Source organism: Acinonyx jubatus, chromosome A2 (assembly GCF_027475565.1).
Source record: "Acinonyx jubatus isolate Ajub_Pintada_27869175 chromosome A2, VMU_Ajub_asm_v1.0, whole genome shotgun sequence".
Classification (NCBI taxonomy): domain Eukaryota; kingdom Metazoa; phylum Chordata; class Mammalia; order Carnivora; family Felidae; genus Acinonyx; species Acinonyx jubatus.
The window spans coordinates 163,204,158-163,223,109 of record NC_069383.1 but is presented as its reverse complement, the minus strand read 5'-3'; the positions used below and the strand labels follow the sequence as shown (position 1 = coordinate 163,223,109).

Here is an 18,952-nt window from a genome sequence, read left to right as displayed (position 1 = left end):
TATATATAAAAATTTTATATATATAAAATTTTTTAAAATTCATACATGTGTGTATATACGTATATGTATAGATACATAGATGCATCTATCCCTGTATCCATAGATGTATATATACATATATATGCATGTATGTGTGTGTGTATATATATATATATATATAAAGTGTTCCTTTATGTTTTGCTGCGGGTATTATTACTTTCATTACTATTATTATCATGATACTCTTAACTATCACCACCGTTACCGAGTTACGCGCTTACCAGCGCCGAGGACGGGGTAAACGCCCAGGAGGCACCCCACAGGACCGCGCGCCACCCTTAGCGTTCTTCCTGTTGGTGGCGGTGGGGGCCGCGGGTGCCCCTGGGCGCCGGCGGGGGCCCCCACCCCCACCCCCACCCCCCACCCTCGGCCTCGGTCCCCCCGCCCGCTCGGGGCGCGGGAGGCGCCGCCGCGTCGACGCGCGCTCCGGCCGCCAGGGGCCGCTGCGGAGCCGCCCTTTTGTGGTCCTGATGCTGGAGCGAGCGGGCGCGCGGAGGAGGAGGGAGGAGGGCGCGGGGACGGGGCGGGAGGGAGGCGGGAGGCGGCGTCCGTCGCTCCAGCTGCGAGTCCGCCCGCCGCCCGCCGCCCGCCGCCGCCGCCGCCGCCGCCGCCGCCGCCGCCGGCTCGGTCCCGCGCCCGCCGCCCGCCCGCGCCCGCCATGGCCCGCCTGACGGAGAGCGAGGCGCGCCGGCAGCAGCAGCAGCTCCTGCAGACGCGGCCCTCGCCCGTGGGCAGCAGCGGGCCCGAGCCCCCCGGGGGGCAGCCCGACGGCATGAAGGACCTGGACGCCATCAAGCTCTTCGTGGGCCAGATCCCGCGCAACCTGGACGAGAAGGACCTCAAGCCGCTCTTCGAGCAGTTTGGCCGCATCTACGAGCTCACGGTGCTCAAAGACCCCTACACGGGCATGCACAAAGGTGGGCGCCCCGGCCCCCTCCCCGCCCTCCCCTCTCCTCCCTCGGCCTCCCCACCCCACCTTCCGGCATCTTCTCTCCCCCAGCCCTCCCCTCCTCACCTCCTCCCTCCGCTCGCCGCCGCCACAGCATCATTGCTCTCCCCCTTTTCCACCTACCCTTCCTCCCCCCTCTGGGGGTGCAGCTGACAGATTCGAGCTGGCCCCCTCCCCTCCTCCGCCCCCTCTCCCTCCCTCCCCACCTTCCGGCATCCTCTCTCTCTCTCTCTCTCTCTCCCTCTCCCTCTCTCTTTCCTTTTCTCTCCTCTCCCATCTCCCTCTACCTCCCATCCTCTCCCCCCCCAGCATCCTTCTCTCTCTCTCTCTCTCTCTCTCTCTCTCTCTCTGCCTCTCCCTCCCATTCCCCCTGGACCCCCACCCCTTCCTCCCTCCCTCACCCACTCTTTCCTGCCCCTTTGCTGGAGGAGCTGCCCGGACCTCGCCACCCCTCCCTGCCCACCCCCTCATTCATTCGGCCTCCCCAGGCCCCGTCGGGGAAGTTTGCACCTCTGGACTCCATTGCTTTGGTCATTTTCACAAAGCCAGGCCAGCGGGGCAGGTCCGGCCAGCCGCAGGGGACACGGATGCCCAGGACCCCGGGCTAATCGGTAACTACAAAGAAAGCGGGGTGGGGGTATCAGGGAGCTGAGCCAGGCTAGTGGGGCGGTGGGCGCCAGCCTCCCCAGCCCTGGGTGGTTAAAATGCTATGGTTTGCCCTCCCCCCCCCACCCCCGCCGCCCATCCTCTCTGTTTGGATCAGCATCCCCCCTCCATTTCTCTGCCCTCCCCCTCCCTGCTTCCACCTTTGGCTCAAGTTAAAACTGGCCTAGCCTGTTAGCAATGTGTTGAGGTCTGAGGCCAAAGACGATGAGCCTGGACCGTCCATCTGGCAGAGCCCAGATCCTAAGGTGGACGGGGAGGCGTGGGCGACCCGGGAGCACAGTGGGGGAGGCAGGAGGGGTGGGGAGGCCTGCCCACCTCCCTCCCACCTGATTCTCCCTCAGATGGGATGCTGGGAGGAGGCGCCCAGGGACTGTGGCCCCAGCCCTGGGCTCAGATCATGGGCCCAGTGTCTGAATGACGGTGGCTTTGACGGCTCTCCCATCAGGTGTCGGTGACCGAGGGTGGGGACAGTGAAGGCTTTGTGCTGGACACCCCTGGCAGGACCCTGGAGGCTCCTTGGGGATGGAGCGGGGCTCATGACCTATTTCAGACCCCGTTGTCCCCCTTCTTCTCTGTGGCTGCCATGGGAAGCATGAATACATGCTTGTTGGATGGATGGATGGATGGATGAATGAATGAGTGAATGAATGAATGGGTGGATGATGGACCCGGGCAGGCCATAGGGAGAGTCTGTTGGGATGGACCCAGGGCCTGTCACTGTAGCTAGACCCTCCAGCTGGTATCCTAGGGGGAGGAAAGAAACCCCTCCCATCCCCCACCTCTTTTCAAATCCAACCATCACCAAAAAAAAGGGGGGGGGGAAGCTTGGAAAATCGAATTCCTCTATGTGAACTAGGAGGGCAGAGGGCTCCCATTTGCCCATGAGTCAAGCTCAGGGGTCCATGGCTGCATGGAGGGCACTTTGCACAAGGCCCCCGCCCCCGGTACGGCCGAAGGGCCCATTTCTAGAAAGATTCTGATGGGGGCTGGAGGGGGTGTCCACGTGCCCCCCCAAATGTTGAACTGATAGGCTGTTGGTGGGCTCTGAGTGAGGGAAGCTGATGGGGTGCAGGGGGTGCACACACTGGGTGGCCCTCCTCCCTTTGCTCATTTTTAAATCTCCCCTGGACACCCCCCACCCCCACCAGGGGAAGGGATGGACTGTGGCTGGGTTTCCGCCTGGGCTGGAGCCTCAGTTTCCCCCACTGTCGGCAAAGCAGGGCCTCTTGAATGTCGGGTTATTTTTTTTCTGGCTGGGGATTGTTAGGCTTAGGGGCGTCTCGGGGTCTTTCCCAGAAGGGTGACAATTAGGCAGCCCGGTGTCCGTGACACCCAGCTCCCGCCCTCCACTTCCCAGGGGCCCCCCCCGCTGCAGGGGGTGGGGAGGGGGACATCTCCTCCCGCCCATCCTCCAACACCGGATCTCTCTCCTGACACCCCCTGTGCTGGGCCTGGCTGTGGGGGAGGGAGCTGGAGGTGAGGGGGTCTCAAGGGCCAGCAGCTAGGATGATGGCTCCACTGTGTGACCTTTGGCCAGTGGCTGCCCCTCTCTGGGTCTCAGCCAAAGGGAGGTGCATTGATGAATGGGAAGTACAGGGGGTGTTCAGGCGCCTCCTGCCAACACTTCCCTGGTTTCATTTCTGGGGAGCCAATGGGCACAGGATGCCTGCTGTTGGTGCTGGCTGAGAGCAGCGAGGGCTGGGGGTGTGGCCCCGGCGGGGGTGAGGGTGGGGGGAGAGATCCCCCCCCCAGCCCCAGAGCCTTCTGGGCTCCCGAATGCCAGGGGATCCCATGACGACAGACACCAGGGGTGCTAAAAGGGACAGCAGCATGGGTCATCATCATCCCTGTCCTGACCATCATCTCATCCTTAACTGTCATACCTGGGGCCTGTTCAGTCCCCCACCGAAGGGATAGCCACTGGGGTGGGCTTGCGAGCATCAGCTCATTTCACATGGAAGGGAAACTGAGGCCGGGAGGGGTCAGTACTGGCTCCCAAACACCCACCAGAGCCTGGGCCCTCACTGTCTCCCACCTGTGTCCCCTCCAACCCAGGGAATACAAAAGTACATCTGTGTGATGGAGGGGTGACAGGTTCCCCCCCCAGCCAAGAGTCGGGCCCCCCTCAAAGATGGTGTTGGGGAGGAAGGGGCTGTGGCATGAGGCACCCCGATGCCTGATGGCCTGTGGGGCCCCCGTGAGACCGAGTGACAGGTGGGAGGTCCAGCCGTGCCGGGGGAGAGGGGGGGGCTCTGGGACCTGAGTGTCGGGGTAGGGGGCAGGATGGGAAAGACAGGGTCCTCAGCAAGAGGGCAGGCCCTTGGGCGCTGGCTTGTTTTGTTTTTAAGATAAGGGATGGAGACAGAGAAATGATTTAGAGACACAAGGAGAGACCAGGAGAGACACAGCAAGAGCAGGAAAGGAGACAGACACACAGACAGAGAGAGAAACCGAGGCAAGTAGAGCCCCCCCCCCCACCACACACACCCAGGGAGAGGCAGGGAGGGGGAGTCAGGGAGAGCCACGGAGAAGGGGGAGCAGGGAGGCTGCAAGGCCGCTTCCTCACTCAGACCAGAAAGGGAGCCCAGCCAGGAGCTCGGGCCGAACTGGGGGGCTCCCACCAGCCGGTGTCCCCATGTCCCCCCACCTGGCTCCGGCCAGGGGACATCTCCCGCAGAGGGGGCCCACGGGGGTGCCTGGCGTGGCCGGGCTGTCCCTCTCTCTCCCGATGGGGGCCGAAGGAGCGTTGATGCCCACCCCGCCCGGGGCAGGCTCCCACGATAGGGCTCTAGGGCTCGGCAGCCACCGCCGAGAGGCCCCCCATTTATGGTAATCACATATGCATTTGCATGTTAATGACAATATTTGTCTTAAAGCGGAGGTTGTGAGGGGGGCCGGTGCAGGTGGGGGGGCTGGGTGGAGGCCTGTGGTTTCCATGGGAGCCCCAGCTGCTCACTCCGCGGCAGGAGGGGAGGCTGGAGCACGCTGAGCTCTGAGGCGTGAGATTCCGAGGGTGACGCGCCAGCCCCAGGGAGACGGAGGGCTGCCTGGCGGAGGCACCGAGGGAGGAGTTGTGAGCACGGCGCGTGGGGGGGAGGGTGCTGGGGGCCGGCCGCCAGGGCCGGCTGCCTGACTCTGAGCTGGGCGTGCCCCTCCCCGTGCCTCAGTTTCCCCAGCTGCCCGTTCTTCCCCGATTTAACCGGGGCCTTACAGGCCGTACTGTGACATCATGTCTGCCCTCCTTCGGGCAGAGAGTGTTGACTAAGCACCTACTGTGTGCAGCGTTCATGGGGAGATGGGAATCCGTGCAACCAGGCATCCCTGTGGATTCACGATGGGTTGAACAAGACACGAATCCATCTCCCCATATAACCAGCATTTATTGAGCACTTGCTGTGTGCCAGGCACCATTCCAGACCCAGGATATGATGTTGGGCATCACAGATTACCCTCCCCTGCCAAGACCTGACCTGCCTTCAAAGCCCAGTCTGGTAGGAGGGACTCAGTGAGGAAGGCGGAGGTTAAAGGCATTGATGCTCAGGCTGCGATGGTGGGAACACAGCCCAGAGGAGCCCCTGCAGGTGTGGAGACCAGGAGGGCTTCCTGGAGGAGGTGGTCAGTATAAAAGAGCAGTTCTGAGCTTGGCATTGAGATGATCTGGTTTCTCTAATCTTACTGGCAGACCCTGCTCTCGCCCACAGGGTCGGGAGACAGCAGGGCTTTCACTCTCAGAGCAGTGGGGAAGGGGAGGACCGCGAGCCAGGCACAAAGTACATGCTTGGTCAGGAGGAGCTGGGCTTATCGTGGGACTGGGCTGACGCCTACAGGGTGAGAAGGATCCGTTGGTGGGGACAGGTGTTCCTGGCACAGAGAAAAGCATGTGCAAAGGCCCAGAGCAGTGCTACCTCTGGAAACTTCTGGCGAGGGGGGTGGGGGGTTTGCCCTGGTGAGAAAGGAACAAAGGGTCTTGGGAGCCCCAGCGTCCCCTTCTGTTGTGGGACTTACCCCGGGGGGCTCTTCTGAGAGGCTCTGGCACTTGGGGTGTCTGACACAGGCTCCTGTCTCTCTCTTTCACCCCTGACATTGGCAGATGAGAGCCTGGCCATCAGTCAGGGCCATGCCTGCGCGCCCATTCGTTCGTTTGGCCCACGCTTCCTGAAAGCCTTTTGGGGCCGCTACTGGGCACGAGAAATGCGAAGGTCTCTGATGGCAAGGCAGAGCTAGGCACTGGCACTCAGAGTGATGGTCAGGGCTGGGTCGGAGGGAGGGAGGCAGGGTTGAGGGAACCGGACAGGAATCTGGGGCTCTGCCTGGGAACTCCGGCGGCGTGGACGAGGGGCTGTAGAACAGAGGCTTTGAAAGGAGAATAGGAGCCTGCCCGGTGAAGGAAGCGCTTCATTTGTTTATTCGCCGAAACAAGTACTGTGTTCCTGGCCCTGGGATGGGCATGGCTGTGAGTCAGCTAGGCAGACGTCGTCATGCATGTGGGCAGAGGGAGCTGGGTTTACAGAGGCCTGGAGGTGTGGAGGGCACACCTGGAGGAGGGAAGGAATTAGGTGGGACCTGGGAGGTGAAACCAGAGGTGAAGCCAGAGGGTCAGCATGGGCTGAACCCCGGAGGGCCTGTGATCCTAGACTGAGGGCACTGGGGAGCCATGGGAGAATTTAGAGCAGGGGAGGAATTCAGACTTGGGTGGAAAGGGCGCTTCATGTCTGTTCACCTGCCATTGCCAGCCCCTTTCCAGCCTCCCAGCCTCATTCAGGATATGCCTGCTTCTTACGCAGAAGGATGGAAAAAGAGGAAGCTTCCCCTTGGGGTGAGCCCACACTGTGGGGAAACTAGAAATGCAAAGAAGCAGACCTGTGTTCTCAGGGGACCAAGTTCCCCTCCCTCACATGGATCACATGATGAGTTGGGGCTCAGAGAGGCGTAGCACTCAGCCCCAAGTCACACAGCAATAGAGCTAGGCGTTCCACCTCCCAGACTGAGTCTTGACCCACTTTGGAAGAGGAGTAGAGGAGGCAAAGAAAGAGATGTGATTGTGGAGGTGAAGATTCAGGGTGAGAGCCATCAAGGGAGACTGGCTGTCCTTGGACTGAAGGCGACCAGTGCCAGAGGAAGGGGCTGCTGTTGGCCTGGGGTCATGGGGATTTCACTGATATGTAAGCTCTGTGGGGGCAGGGACTGTGTCTTGTTTGTCATTTGGAAGTGGAACATGTGGATGGATGAGGGCATGAGGGAATGAGAGGTTGGGGGGTGGGGATGGGGAATGGTCGGATATGGGAGGGTGGGCTGGTTACAATATGGACAGATAGATGGATAAGTGAGTAGATGGATGCAAGGATGGCTGGATGGAGGGCTGGAGGGATGGGTGGGTGGAGAGATGGACAGATGGACGGATGGATGGATGAAAGACGGAGGGATGGATGGGTGGAGGGATACGTTCCCAGCATTGGCCACCTTCCTCCACACGTGACGAAAGGGAATGACCCATCAGGTCTGTGGTCTCACAGGCTTGGTTTCTGTTCCTGGTTGTGTGTGTGTGTGTGTGTGTGTGTGTGTGTGTGTGTGTTTCTTCTCTGTGATCTTGAACAAGCCACCTCATCTTTTCTGAGTCTTGGCTTCTCATTTGTAAAAGAGAAGGAACATTGAAAGCTGTCTTCCGGAGTGGTTGCAGAAATTGGAGTTCACTTACATAATGTGATTAATGCACATACTCTGAGCGATGTCCTTCATGTTGCAGGTGTCCTCAGTACATGGTCAGGTAGTCAGATAGTCAGCAATTGTTTTCCATATCTCTGTTAGGTGACAGGCGCTGAACTGGGGTCTAGGGACACAAACCCTTCCAGGGGAGAGGGGAGCTGATAATAAACTGGGTAACGAACAAGTAAGATTTAGATTGGATTGAGTCGCCATGAAGAAAATAAAAGTAAGGTGTGTGTTGGGAGGTGATAGCTTGGGTGGCCAAAGATGGCCTCTCTGAGCAGGTGACCTGAATGACAGATGAGAAAGCTGTGATTCTGAAGCCAAGGGAAAGGCATTCCAGGAGAGGAAACAGCACATGCAAAGGCCCTGAGGTCGGAATGAGTTTGACCTGTGAGAGGAACAGTGAGGAGGCCTGTGTGGCTGGAGCACAGAGGGCAAGGGGAGAGAGGAAGGAGGGAGGGCAGGGAAGACACAGGGTAGGTCGCTCAGGGTCTCATGCGTCTTGGAGAGGATCGTGGGTTTTACTCCGAGTGAGGTGAGAGCCCTGGAAGGCAGTGGGCAGGGAAAGGACAGCATCCCATACGGAGCTCAGAATCTGGAGAACATGGACTCTGGGTTCTCCGCTTTCTAGATGGGGAAGCTAAGGCACAGAGCGTCCCAGAGTGTGGGATGGAGCTTCCTTCCATCATGGCTGTACCCGGTCCCTCTGAGGGGCTCCTGAGGACAGCAAACTGCCTGGAGGCGTGGCCAGCGCTAGGGGAGAGACTCCTTGTCCCTGACCCTCTGCAGATGACGCCTCCCCCCCCCCCCCGCCCCGTGGCTGGGGGCCCTAGAGCAACCTCATGCACAGTGAGAGACAGAGGCTCAGAGAGGGGGGAAGACCTCCCCCAGGACACACGGCAAATTCGTCACGTGTCAGAAGGGACCTGGCATCATCTAGAGCGACCCGAGGGGGATGGCTGGGGCTGGGCCTCATTTCTTCACCCACCTACTCGCCCCCTCTCTCCACTATTTCCTGAGTCCTGCTACATTCAGGATCGAAACCTGGCGTGTGTCCGTAGGGAGTCCAGTGCTCTGAGCGGTGGGCAGGATGTCTGCGCTGGCCTGGACGGACAGACGGACGGAGGTGATGAGTGGCGGGGGGGGGGGGGGACTGGGAAGGGGCAGCGCTGAGGGAGACGTCTGGCGGTTCCTCAGGGACCTTCATGCAGAGTTACCGTGTGACCCGACCGTTCCACTTCTGAGGACAGAGCCGAAGAATTGAAAGTCTCCGAGAGCTGTTTGCACGCCCGTGTTCACAGCAGCACCAAAGTGGGAACGCCCCAAGTGTCCCCTGGTGGATAAGTCAGTACACACAGTGTGGTCCATCCACACGCCGGAATGTGACCCAGCCCCAGGGAGGGAGGACGTCCTGCCACCTGCCACCGCGTGGACGGACCCGGAGGTCACGGTGTGACCCCACTCACAGAGGGTCCCCAGAGGAGTCCCGTCCACAGAGACAGAGAGCGGATGGTGGGAGCCAGGGGTGGGGCAGGGGGCGGGGAGTCCGTGCTTCATGGGGACACAGTCTCAGTCTGGGGAGATGGAAAGTTCTGGAGACGGGTGGTGGGGGCGGCTGCACGACAGCATGAGTGTGCCTGATGCCAGTGCACTGAGAGACGGCTAAGGTGGCACATTTTACGTGATGTATATTCTACCGCAATTTGGGGACGCAGCCCCATCCCCGCCCTGGCCGCCCCTCCTCCCTCTCGCCCCCTCGCTCACTCTGCTGCAGCCACACAGGCCTTCTGGCTGTTCCTCAGGTCGGTCCTTCCCCAGGGCCTTTGCATGAGCTGTCTCTGCTACCTGGAATGCTGTTCCCCCAAATCTCTGCAGAGTTCACTCTCTCACTTCCTTCAGGTCTTGGCTCAGATGTCACCTACTTGGTGAATGTTCCTCTTCCCCCAGGTACTCACATGCCTCCTTCCTCCTGCCTTTCAACCTTCACCTTCTCAGTGCCGCCTCCCTGCAGAAATGATTTATCATCACAGCCACCCTCCAGCACTCCAGACCCCTCTTCCCTGCTTTCCTTTTTTTCCTGGGAAAATGAAGACTCCTGACACACCATAGATCATAGGTTTTGTGTTTATGCTATTTGTTTTTCCCTCCCTCCACCCTTAGAGTGAATACAGCATTAGGGTGGAGGCTTTTTGCCTTCTGTGTCCACCGCTGTGTCCCCAGGGCCTAGAACAGTGCCTGGGACACAGCAGGTGGGTGGGTGAACAGATGGATGGACAAGTGAGTGGGTGAATGGGTGGGTGGATGGATGGATGGACAGGCGGGTAGATAAATGAATGGAAAACAGATGACGGGATGGACAGGCAGATGGGTGGGTGGTTTGTGGATGGAACCGTGGTGCGGCAATGGTGAGAGTCTGTGGGAGGAGTCAAGACGTGGTGCGGCAATGGTGAGAGTCTGTGGGAGGAGTCAAGACGGCTGGGGGCAGGAGACTGAGGGTGTGTCCAGACGAGGCCTGAGAAGCCCCGATGTGTAAGTCTGGGGCAGAGGAGGTGTCAGCAGTGGAGGCTAAGGAGCCCGGCCAGGGAGGCAGAAGGTCACCCCAGAGACGATGCGCTGGGGTGAGGGGTCCAGGGGTGTGAGCCATGCGCATGAAGTCATGCCCTCTGCACAGGAGCCAGTGGGTTTGCAGGTGAGGGGAGGGGCGATGAATACGGGACAGGCCGTCCGCCCCACTGTTCTTAGCAAAGTGGGGACAGTCTGGGGCTAAGAGGATGGGGGGAGGAGAGAAGGTGCGGGGGGCAGGTGGTGGGTGAAGGGTGGCCCCACAGCACAAGGAGATGTCTTCCGTAGTCCGTAGTGGAGGCTCAGAGAGGTTAAGTGACCCGAGGTCACACAGCAGAGAGGGGCATCGGGCAGGGTTTGAGCCCATCTTTAGCCGCTAGATCCCAAAGCCAAGGTTAACGGCCAAGAAGGTGGGCCGCCTGGCATGCAGGGGGCTTGGGAGCAAAAGGATTCGACGAGGATAAAAAGGGATCGAATGTCGCTGCCCTCAGAGAGATTGTCTCCATGTGAGCAGGTCGGTTTGAAAACACATCCATTCAGTCCACAAGTATTCATTGAGCGCCTACTGTGTACCTGGCAACTATTTAGGTCCTGGGAACCCTGGGAAAAAAAAAAACAAACCATGAAAAACTGACTGTCCTTGTGGACAGGACATTTCAGTGGGCTGGGGGAGGCGGGGAGACAGAAATAAATATAATACAGGTACCCTCTGCTCCTGGAAAGTCCGTATTATGCTACTCCCTCTGCTTTCATGAAGGGCCTACATGAGTACCTTTTTTGGTAACCGAAAGAAATCTGAAGGAGATTTGTGCTTTTATGAAAAAAGGCAAAACGCGAAAACAGCACTCAGCTCTGGCTTTGCACTCGGGGAAGGCTTACAGAGGCAGTGCGAGCCCCCGGCAGCGAGGGCAGCCCCACGGAGCGCCTTCCCCGGGACCACACTCGGGCAGGCCTGCAGCCGGAGCTCTGAACTGTGTCTGCAAGCATCTGGGCCTTGTCTCGTTTAATTCTGTGCCTCCATTAGCAAGATGTGTCCTAACCTATCAGAAAAGCCTAAGAGAGGCCAATTCGGGGGTCTGGGAATGTTCAAAAGTTTTCCACATAGACCAGTGGCAATTGCTTCTTTACGGAAAGTTATGGGAAAGTTTCACAGGAACGCTCTGCTTTCGGATAGCGAGGGAAACCTGTATGCGGCCTGTAAGGGCCCTGGAAAAACAGAGCAGGGTGAGCGGATGGTTGAGGGCCGTCACATTAAACAGGGTGCTTAAGGAGCCTTCACTAAGGAGGTGACATCTGAGCCAAGACTTGAAGGAAGGGAGTGAACCGTGCAGAGATCTGGCAGAGCGCATTCTGGAGCAGCCCATGCAAAGGTCCTGGGGCAGGACTGGGCCTGGAGTGTTGGAGGAACAGAGGAGGCATGTGTGGCTGGGAAAGAGTGAACGAGGGGGAGAGAGGAGTAGGGGAGGGCAGGTCCTGCTTGGGGGTCACGGAGAGGACTGAGGCTTTTACCCCCAGGGAGGTGGGAGCCCCTGAAGGCTGGGGGCAGAGGAATGCTCACGGGCGCCCTCTTGTGGGGGGCGTGGCGGGTGGGGGGGTGGCGAAGACGGTGGCGGCAGCAAGGGGGGACCCGGGGGCGGAGGGGACCGCAGCTCCAGGAGGGCGTGGATGGGCACTGGACCAGCCTGGAGGCCGTGAGCTGCCCCCAAGTGCTTGCTGCGCACACAGTGCGCTGGGCGCAGTGCTGGGCTCTGGGGACACGTCGGTGGCCTGCACGCTTGGTTCCCACCCGCAGGGAGCTCCCTGTCCCGTGGGGAGAATGACTCCCGACAGGATAGGCGGTGAGCGCCCGCACAGGCTCGGGAAGAGCGGTAGAGCCGCCGCGTGAGGGGCTGGGGTGGGGGAGGGGAGATGCCGAGCGTGGGGTGCAGGGGAGGGGGACACGGTGCAGCCAGGCACGTGGCCATGGCCGGTGCCCAGACCTGCCCAGCTCGCGCAAGCGACAGAAATCCCGGATTTATCCACGTAAGTGACGACCATGAACAGTAAGAAGGAAAAAAACAACAATTTCTGTTGTTCTATTTAATTTTCAAACAAATTTTTCTTTAGGCCCCTTAAGGCCTCTTTCCTGCACTCTGGGATTTTCTGAAACTCAAAAGCTCTTTCCCACCTCCCCCTCCCCCCCAGCCGCAAACCCTGAGTCTGGGTTCAGCTGAAGGGCTCGTTTCTGATTTGCTGTGTGACCTCAGGAAAGCACTAAGCCTCTCTGAGCCTGGGTTCACGCATCTGTAACACGGGATAAAAATAACTGCCAGGGGGAGTGAGGATTCCAGCTAAGGGGCGGGGGGAGGTCTGACCCAGGACTTGGCTCTGTGTGCTGGTGGCACTTCCTTGCTGGGCCTTTTGGGGGATTTTTAGTCAGTCCCGGGGGGGGGGTCCTTCCCCGATGCCCCCCAGACCTCCAGGTGGATCTGGGACCCACCTCTTCATCTCATCTCCAGATCCTTAATTACATCTGCACAGTCCCTTTTTCCAAGTTGGGTCCCACGCACAGGGTGTGGAATGCACACACGACTTTTCCGGGGGACAAGACAATCCACGACACCCTCCCAGGGACGGCCAGGGCGTCCGAGCCCTGCCTGGAGTGTCCCATCCGTCTTTCCTCTCTGCCCCGCCTGGCCCGGGCTCAGTCTTTGCCCTGCCCCATGTTGCCCTCGGCTCTGCCCCCCCCTTGACTTCTGTCCTGTGCTCTAGTCCTCCCTCTATGCTGACCACACATGGGGGTGCGTTGATGTGCCTCTTCCCAGCCTGGGAGCTGTCAGCGTCACCCATTAGTCAGGGCATTGTCCCCAGAGCACAGAATGAGCAGAGATGGGTTGCAATGGAGGGACCATACAGCCACCTTTGCTCCCTTCCTCAGAGACGGCATTTCCAAGGCCGGAGAGAGGAGTGTCCTTGTGGGCTGGGGAAAGAGCCCTGTGCAAGGGGGCCATGCGGGTATGGGCTCAAGTCCTAGCTCTGTCGCTACCTGTGGGTGACCTGGGCCACTGTGACCCTCAGACTTTTCGTCTGTAAGTTGGGCACTATTCTCGAAGGCTCTGTGGAGTTACCCCAGGGCCCCACGTTTGGGAGGCCTGTATCTTTAAGTAGCCCCCTACTGATTCAGTCTATCTGGATACAAACAGTCGGTGTCTACACTAGATTGTAGGTGGAGTACGATTGTCTTTTCGTAGATGCTCTTAAGGCCACCTTTGTCTTAAAATATTAAAGGCTTCGACTTTCAGGGAAGATGGCAGGATTGGGTGCCGCTGTGGCTCCACACCCTGGGGATCAAAGCCTCCAAGCACGGTGGACGGCAGGGAGGCCCATGATGTCATATTCCAGGCCCCCCCCCCCCTCCCGGGTTCAAATTCCAGCTCAACCCTTACCCGCTGCTTCCTGCATACTCTGCATAATACCCGCCTGGTAGGGCTCCTGCAGAGAGGAGGGGTCCTGGAGCCAAGTTCCCAGGAATGGTCACCCTGTCGAAGTGCTCTGTGAATCAGCTGTGATGGCTGCTACTGTTACCTTTATAAGAGGGACAATATTGGCAGAGGAGGCACAGACTGGAGTTAGTCCTCCGGGGTTCAAATCCCGCCTCTGGCCCCGATGCGATGTAACCTCAGGCGCACTCCTCACGAGGTGCTGTCTCAGTTTCCCTATCTGTGAAACGGGGATAATAATGAATACAATCATGCCATTCTCTTGGGCTAGTCTGAGGATTCAAAGGGTTGCAATGGGTGGGGAGCCCCTGTAAGATTCCTGGTGCTCCGGGGGACGTCGACTCTTATCATTATTACAGGTTTGAGCCATGAGATCCCCAAAGGCTCAGAACTGAGAGCAGAGAGCAGGGGATCTCAGCATGAGCAGGGATTCTCAGTAGTCTCTGGCAAGGAGGTTTCCTGTCTGGGGAGCCACTGGTGCTTACCTCCAGAGATGGGGAACTCCCTCCTTTCCCAAAGGAGCCGTGATGAGAAAGATCTAGTTATTAGGAAACTTTCATATATATGGTGATTCCCTCGTTTTGGCCTCTGCTCTGCCCTTGGGCCCAGAGAGATCTGCAGGCCTTGACCCCACCCCCCCCCCCACCCCCCAGATCAACCCTGGTCCAGGCTTTGAAAATGCATGTGGGTGTGAAGGGATGGTCAAGAGCCAAGCATTCTGGGAAGAACGCAGGGCTTGGCCAGCATGGGAGGGAGCTGCTGGACACAAGACCTGGCCCCCTTGTCATCGATGAGGCCGGTGGGGGGTGGGGGGGAGGGGGGGCCAGGGCTGGAATTGAGATGAGAGGTTCATCCAGCGTAGGCTTTGCATGGGCTGTGACTTCTGTCAGAAGGTCCCTCTGGGACTAGGATGTAACAGTTGAAATGGGGCTCATGGCATTTGATCCAGCATTGGATCCTGGCACTATCTGAAAGTTCCTTTCATGAAGAGGCAGCTCAGGTGCCTATGACCCTCCCCTAGGCCTTGGGGAAAATGTTAGAAAAGATGCGAGCTCGAGGCAGTGTACCCCAGTGGTTAGCACAGCCCATGGGGCCTGGATATTCCATTCCCCATCTGTGTGACCTTGGGCAAGTCACACCCCCACTCTGTGCCCTGGCCCCTCATCTGCAGAATAGGGCAACACTAGCAGCTTCTTTGTGGGTTTGTTGTAAGGACTAAGTAGTCGCTATGGAGTACAAGCTTCTTCGGATTAGAAGTCAGTGAGCTTTATTAACATCACTACCAAGTCTGTGCTGACTGGGGATTGTATTAGTTTGCGAGCGCTGCAGAAACAACCTAGCACAAACCAGGGGGCTTCAAAAACAGAAACGTGTTTGCTCACCTCCCCGGAGGCCAGAAGTCTGCGATCAAGGTGTTGGTTGAGTTGGTTCCTTCTGAGACTAAAGGAGAATCTGGTCCAGGTTAACTAATTTCATCTGCAATGACTCAATTTCCAAAATGGGTCTTATTCTGAGGTCCTGGGGAGTTAGGACAGCAACATATGAGTTTTGGGGAGGGGAATACAATTCAACCCTAATAAGAACTGGAAATCAAGGCTGTATTTAGCCAGAAAGGGGTAAACATCACACATTTTCACCAACCAGAACAGAGAAAGAGGCCAGGAAGAGAGCGGGTCAAAACAGCAGGGAAGCGTTTCAGCACCGAGGACAGCGGCACGCAATCTGGTTTGCGTCCCTCTGGCTGCAAACCTTCCAGACCCACAGGCTCATGGCCTTGAAGGTTGCTCGGGGGTCCCAACCTCCCCTCCCAGGACCCGCACACTCCATGTTCTGCAAATGAGGCCCCACGGGCAAGAGAGGACCCAAGGAGGAAGGGTTTTGCCTCTATTTTACATCTCCCTGCAGTCCAATTTCTTTCTGGCTGTGCCTAATTTCTCTCAGGCCCTAGGCTAGTTGTTTTAGCGCCTCTCCTTTCCCGGAAGACCTTGGGGGATTAAATTCAGAAAATAGAAACACCAAAAAAGGAGTAGAAAGACCAGCCATGGGCTGGGAGAAGATGTGTGCATCAGATGTAACCATGAAAGAATACAAAGTATTCTTTATTTACACACCACATAAAGAACTCCTGCAAAGCCACAAGGTGCCCAACTTTATTAATAACTATAGCAATGTATGTTCCAATCTCAATGAAATACAATGATACACCCACCATAATGACTAACATCTAAAAGGCTGGCAAAACCAAGGATTGGGGAAAACGAAGCATAAATACTGTCAGACCCGTTGGTTGGAGAATGCTCTGGCACAACCCACTTTGGCAAACTGTTTGAAAGAATCGATTAAAGCTAAACATAAGCCTACCTTGTAACCAGCAATTGCATTTCCGGATATGCCTTTGCGCATCAGAGTACCTGTGCAAGAACGCTCCACAGCACGTTTATTCATGATAGCCTTTAACAGCGGACAACCCCGACGCCCATCCACAAGAGAATGGATAGCCTTGCTGTATATTCACAGGGCAAAACACTACAAGCCAGAAGGAATTAACCCCCTGATACACACAACCACCTGTTGTTGAGTGGCAGAAGCTAGATACAAAGTGTACATATGCTATGATTCCATTTATATAAGTTCAAAGGCAGGAAGCACTCAGCTACACTGATTAGTGACACCCCCCCCCCCCGCCCGCCCCGGCAGGGAACCATAAGGAAGAACAGTGACGTGATTATCACAAGAGCTAGGTAGCAGTGACTTCTGGGGGAGATTGTCATGGGATGGGAGCACCCGGGCTTCTGGGAGCATCTATGTTCTATTCCTCGACGTGGAAAGTGGTTACGACGTGGAAAATGGTTACGTGATTTTATAATTGTTTGTTACACTGCACACTTCTAAGTTCTGCACTTTTTTGGCATATATATATATATATATATATATATATATATATATGATTTTTTTAATTTTTTAATTTTTTTTAATTTTTTTTAACGTTTATTTATTTTTGAGACAGAGAGAGACACAGCATGAACGGGGGAGGGGCAGAGAGAGAGAGGGAGACACAGAATCGGAAACAGGCTCCAGGCTCCGAGCCATCAGCCCAGAGCCTGACGCGGGGCTTGAACTCCCGGACCTCGAGATCGTGACCTGGCTGAAGTCGGACGCTTAACCGACTGCGCCACCCAGGCGCCCCTATATATGATTTTTTTAATGTTTGTTTTTGAGAGAGAGAGAGAGAGAGAGAGAGAGAGAGAGAGAGAGCACAAGTGGGGGAGGGGCTGAGAGAGAGGTAGACACAGAAGCTGAAACAGGCTCCAGGCTCCGAGCTGTCAGCACAGAGCCCGACGTGGGGCTTGAACTCACGAGCTGTGAGATCATGACCTGAGCCGAAGTCAGGAGCTCAACCGACTGAGCCACCCAGGCGCCCCACGGGAGGGGTGTTGTTTTTAATATATCTCCATTACAATTTTTTTTATTGTGGGTAAAACACACATAAGATTAAATTCGCCGTCTTAACCGCGTCTAAGTGCACAGCTCAGTGGCATCAGGCATGCTCACATTGTTGTGTAACCATCCCCGCCATCCGTCTCTGGAATTTCTCATTTTCCCAAATGGAAACTGGCTCCCTGAAGCACGGGCTCCCCGCCCCCTGCCCCACCCCTGGCTCCCACCGTCTACTCTCTGTCTCTGGGGACGGGACTCCTGTAGGGACCCCCTGTGAGTGGGACCAGACAGTCCTTGTCTTTCTGTGTCTGGCCTATTACGCTGAGCATAATAACATCCTTCAAGGTTCATCCGCGTTGCAGCGGGGGTCAGAATTCCTTGCTTTTTAAGGCAGAATAATATTCCAGCGCATGGATGGACCCCATTGTGTTTCCCGTTCATCTGTTGACGGACGCTTGGGTGGTGCCGCCTTTTGGCCGTTGTGAATAATGCTGCTGTGAACATGCGTAATATCTGTTTGAAATATCTGTCGAGTCCCTGCTTTCAATTCTTTTGGGTAGAGACCCAGACGTGCAGTTGCTGGGTCCTACGATAATTCTATGTTTCACTTTTCTGAGGAACGCCAAACCGTTTTCCACGGGGGCTGCACCATTTTACGTGCTCACCGCGAATGTTTTTTGTACGCTAGAAAGCCCTGCTCCCCAGGGCACCAGAGGACCCCTCGGGCCTGAGGCAGACCCCTCCCCAGCAGCCGGCCCAGCCGGTGGGAATGGCAGCGTGGTGACCACATCCCAGAAGGAAGGACGCGCGGCTTCAATTAGCTCCTGCCCGGAGCAAAACTGGGCACCACGGGGCTGTTCCCAGGGGCCCTCTCTGCACAGGGGGCCCTAGGGGTCGGAGGAGGCAGAGAGGCTCCAGGGGGGAGCTGGGGGTGGTGGGCACAGGGTCCACGGCGCCAGAGCAGACGACGAGGGTCTCGTTTCACACGCAGTGAACGTGAGGTCCACAGAGGTTAGAGGCAGAGTCCAGGGCTGAGGCCCGGCCCCCTGGGTCCATCTCAGGGGACCTGACACCTGCCTGCATCCCACACCCCGCCTTAGGCAGACATCTTTCAAAACACCACTGGTCTATCTCATCGGTCTTTCCCTGGGGGCCTCTCTCCGTCTCTCTCTGTGTCTCTGGTCTCTGCAGTTGTCACGCTTCGCACCCCTCCCCAGCCTCCACCCGGCCCAGGACGGCGTCCAACCAATCACACCCTCGCTCTGGACCACTTCTGGGCTGGCCCGCCCCCTGTCCTCTCCTGATTGGCTCCGCTGCACCACGCCCCCTCTAGCCCCGCCCCCGCCCCGACCCATCCTTCAACGCTCTGGGAGCATCCTCTCGGAGGGGGGAAACTGAGGCCCGGAGAGGGGCGGCGCCCGGCCCAAGGCCACGAAGCAGGTGCGTGGCAGAGCCGCCGTGCTCCTCCTCCCAGTGCTGGAGCACCTTCTGCATCCTTGGGGCTGCAGGTGCACTCCCCACCGTCCTCCCCGGGCAGCCGCGGCCTCACTGCCCCACCGGCCCTCACCCCGCGCTCTGCCTATCTCTTCATCTGGCGTCGGACGCGGGTTTAATTAACAGCTACTCTCCTCTCCCCTTCCCTAGCTCACCGAGGGGGAGGGGCGGCTGGACCACGGCTATTGTCCCCCCCCCCCCCCATACCGCTGGCTCCAGTGTCCTGTTTATTTTTGGCTTGTAGTAAAAAAGAACATAAAATCTACCTCGATTTTTCCTTCTTTTCCATTTTTTAAAAAATGTGGTTAAATACAATTAAATTCACCCTCCTCACCCTTTCCAAGCGCACAGCTCAGCGGCATCAGGCACACTCACACTGTTGTGCAGCCGCCCCCACCACCCGTCTCCAGAACTTTCCATCTCCCCAGACTGAGGCTCTGTCCCCATGAAACACAGACTCCCCGCCCCCTGCCCCAGCCCTGGCTCCCACCATCCACTCTCTGTCCCTGTGGACGGGACTCCTCTGGGAGCCCCTGTGCGTGGGGTCACGCGGGACGTGTCCTTCTCTGTCTGGCTCCTCTCACTGCGCACAGTGGCCTCCGGGTCCGTCCACGTGGTG

General features: G+C 57.6%; 1 protein-coding gene across 5 annotated transcripts in view; it reads left to right on the top strand.

Annotated features, from left to right (window-relative positions):
* Window positions 1–660: 660 nt before the first annotated feature.
* CELF5 (CUGBP Elav-like family member 5) overlaps window positions 661–18,952 on the top strand; it is a 44,859-nt gene continuing 26,567 nt past the window's right edge. For all 5 annotated transcript variants that reach the window (XM_053220136.1, XM_053220134.1, XM_053220135.1 and 2 more), the window contains exon 1: window positions 661–956. In XM_053220136.1, the coding sequence (XP_053076111.1) occupies window positions 698–956 (259 nt within the window). In that variant the 5' untranslated portion in view covers window positions 661–697. The remainder of the gene's footprint in view (window positions 957–18,952) is intronic.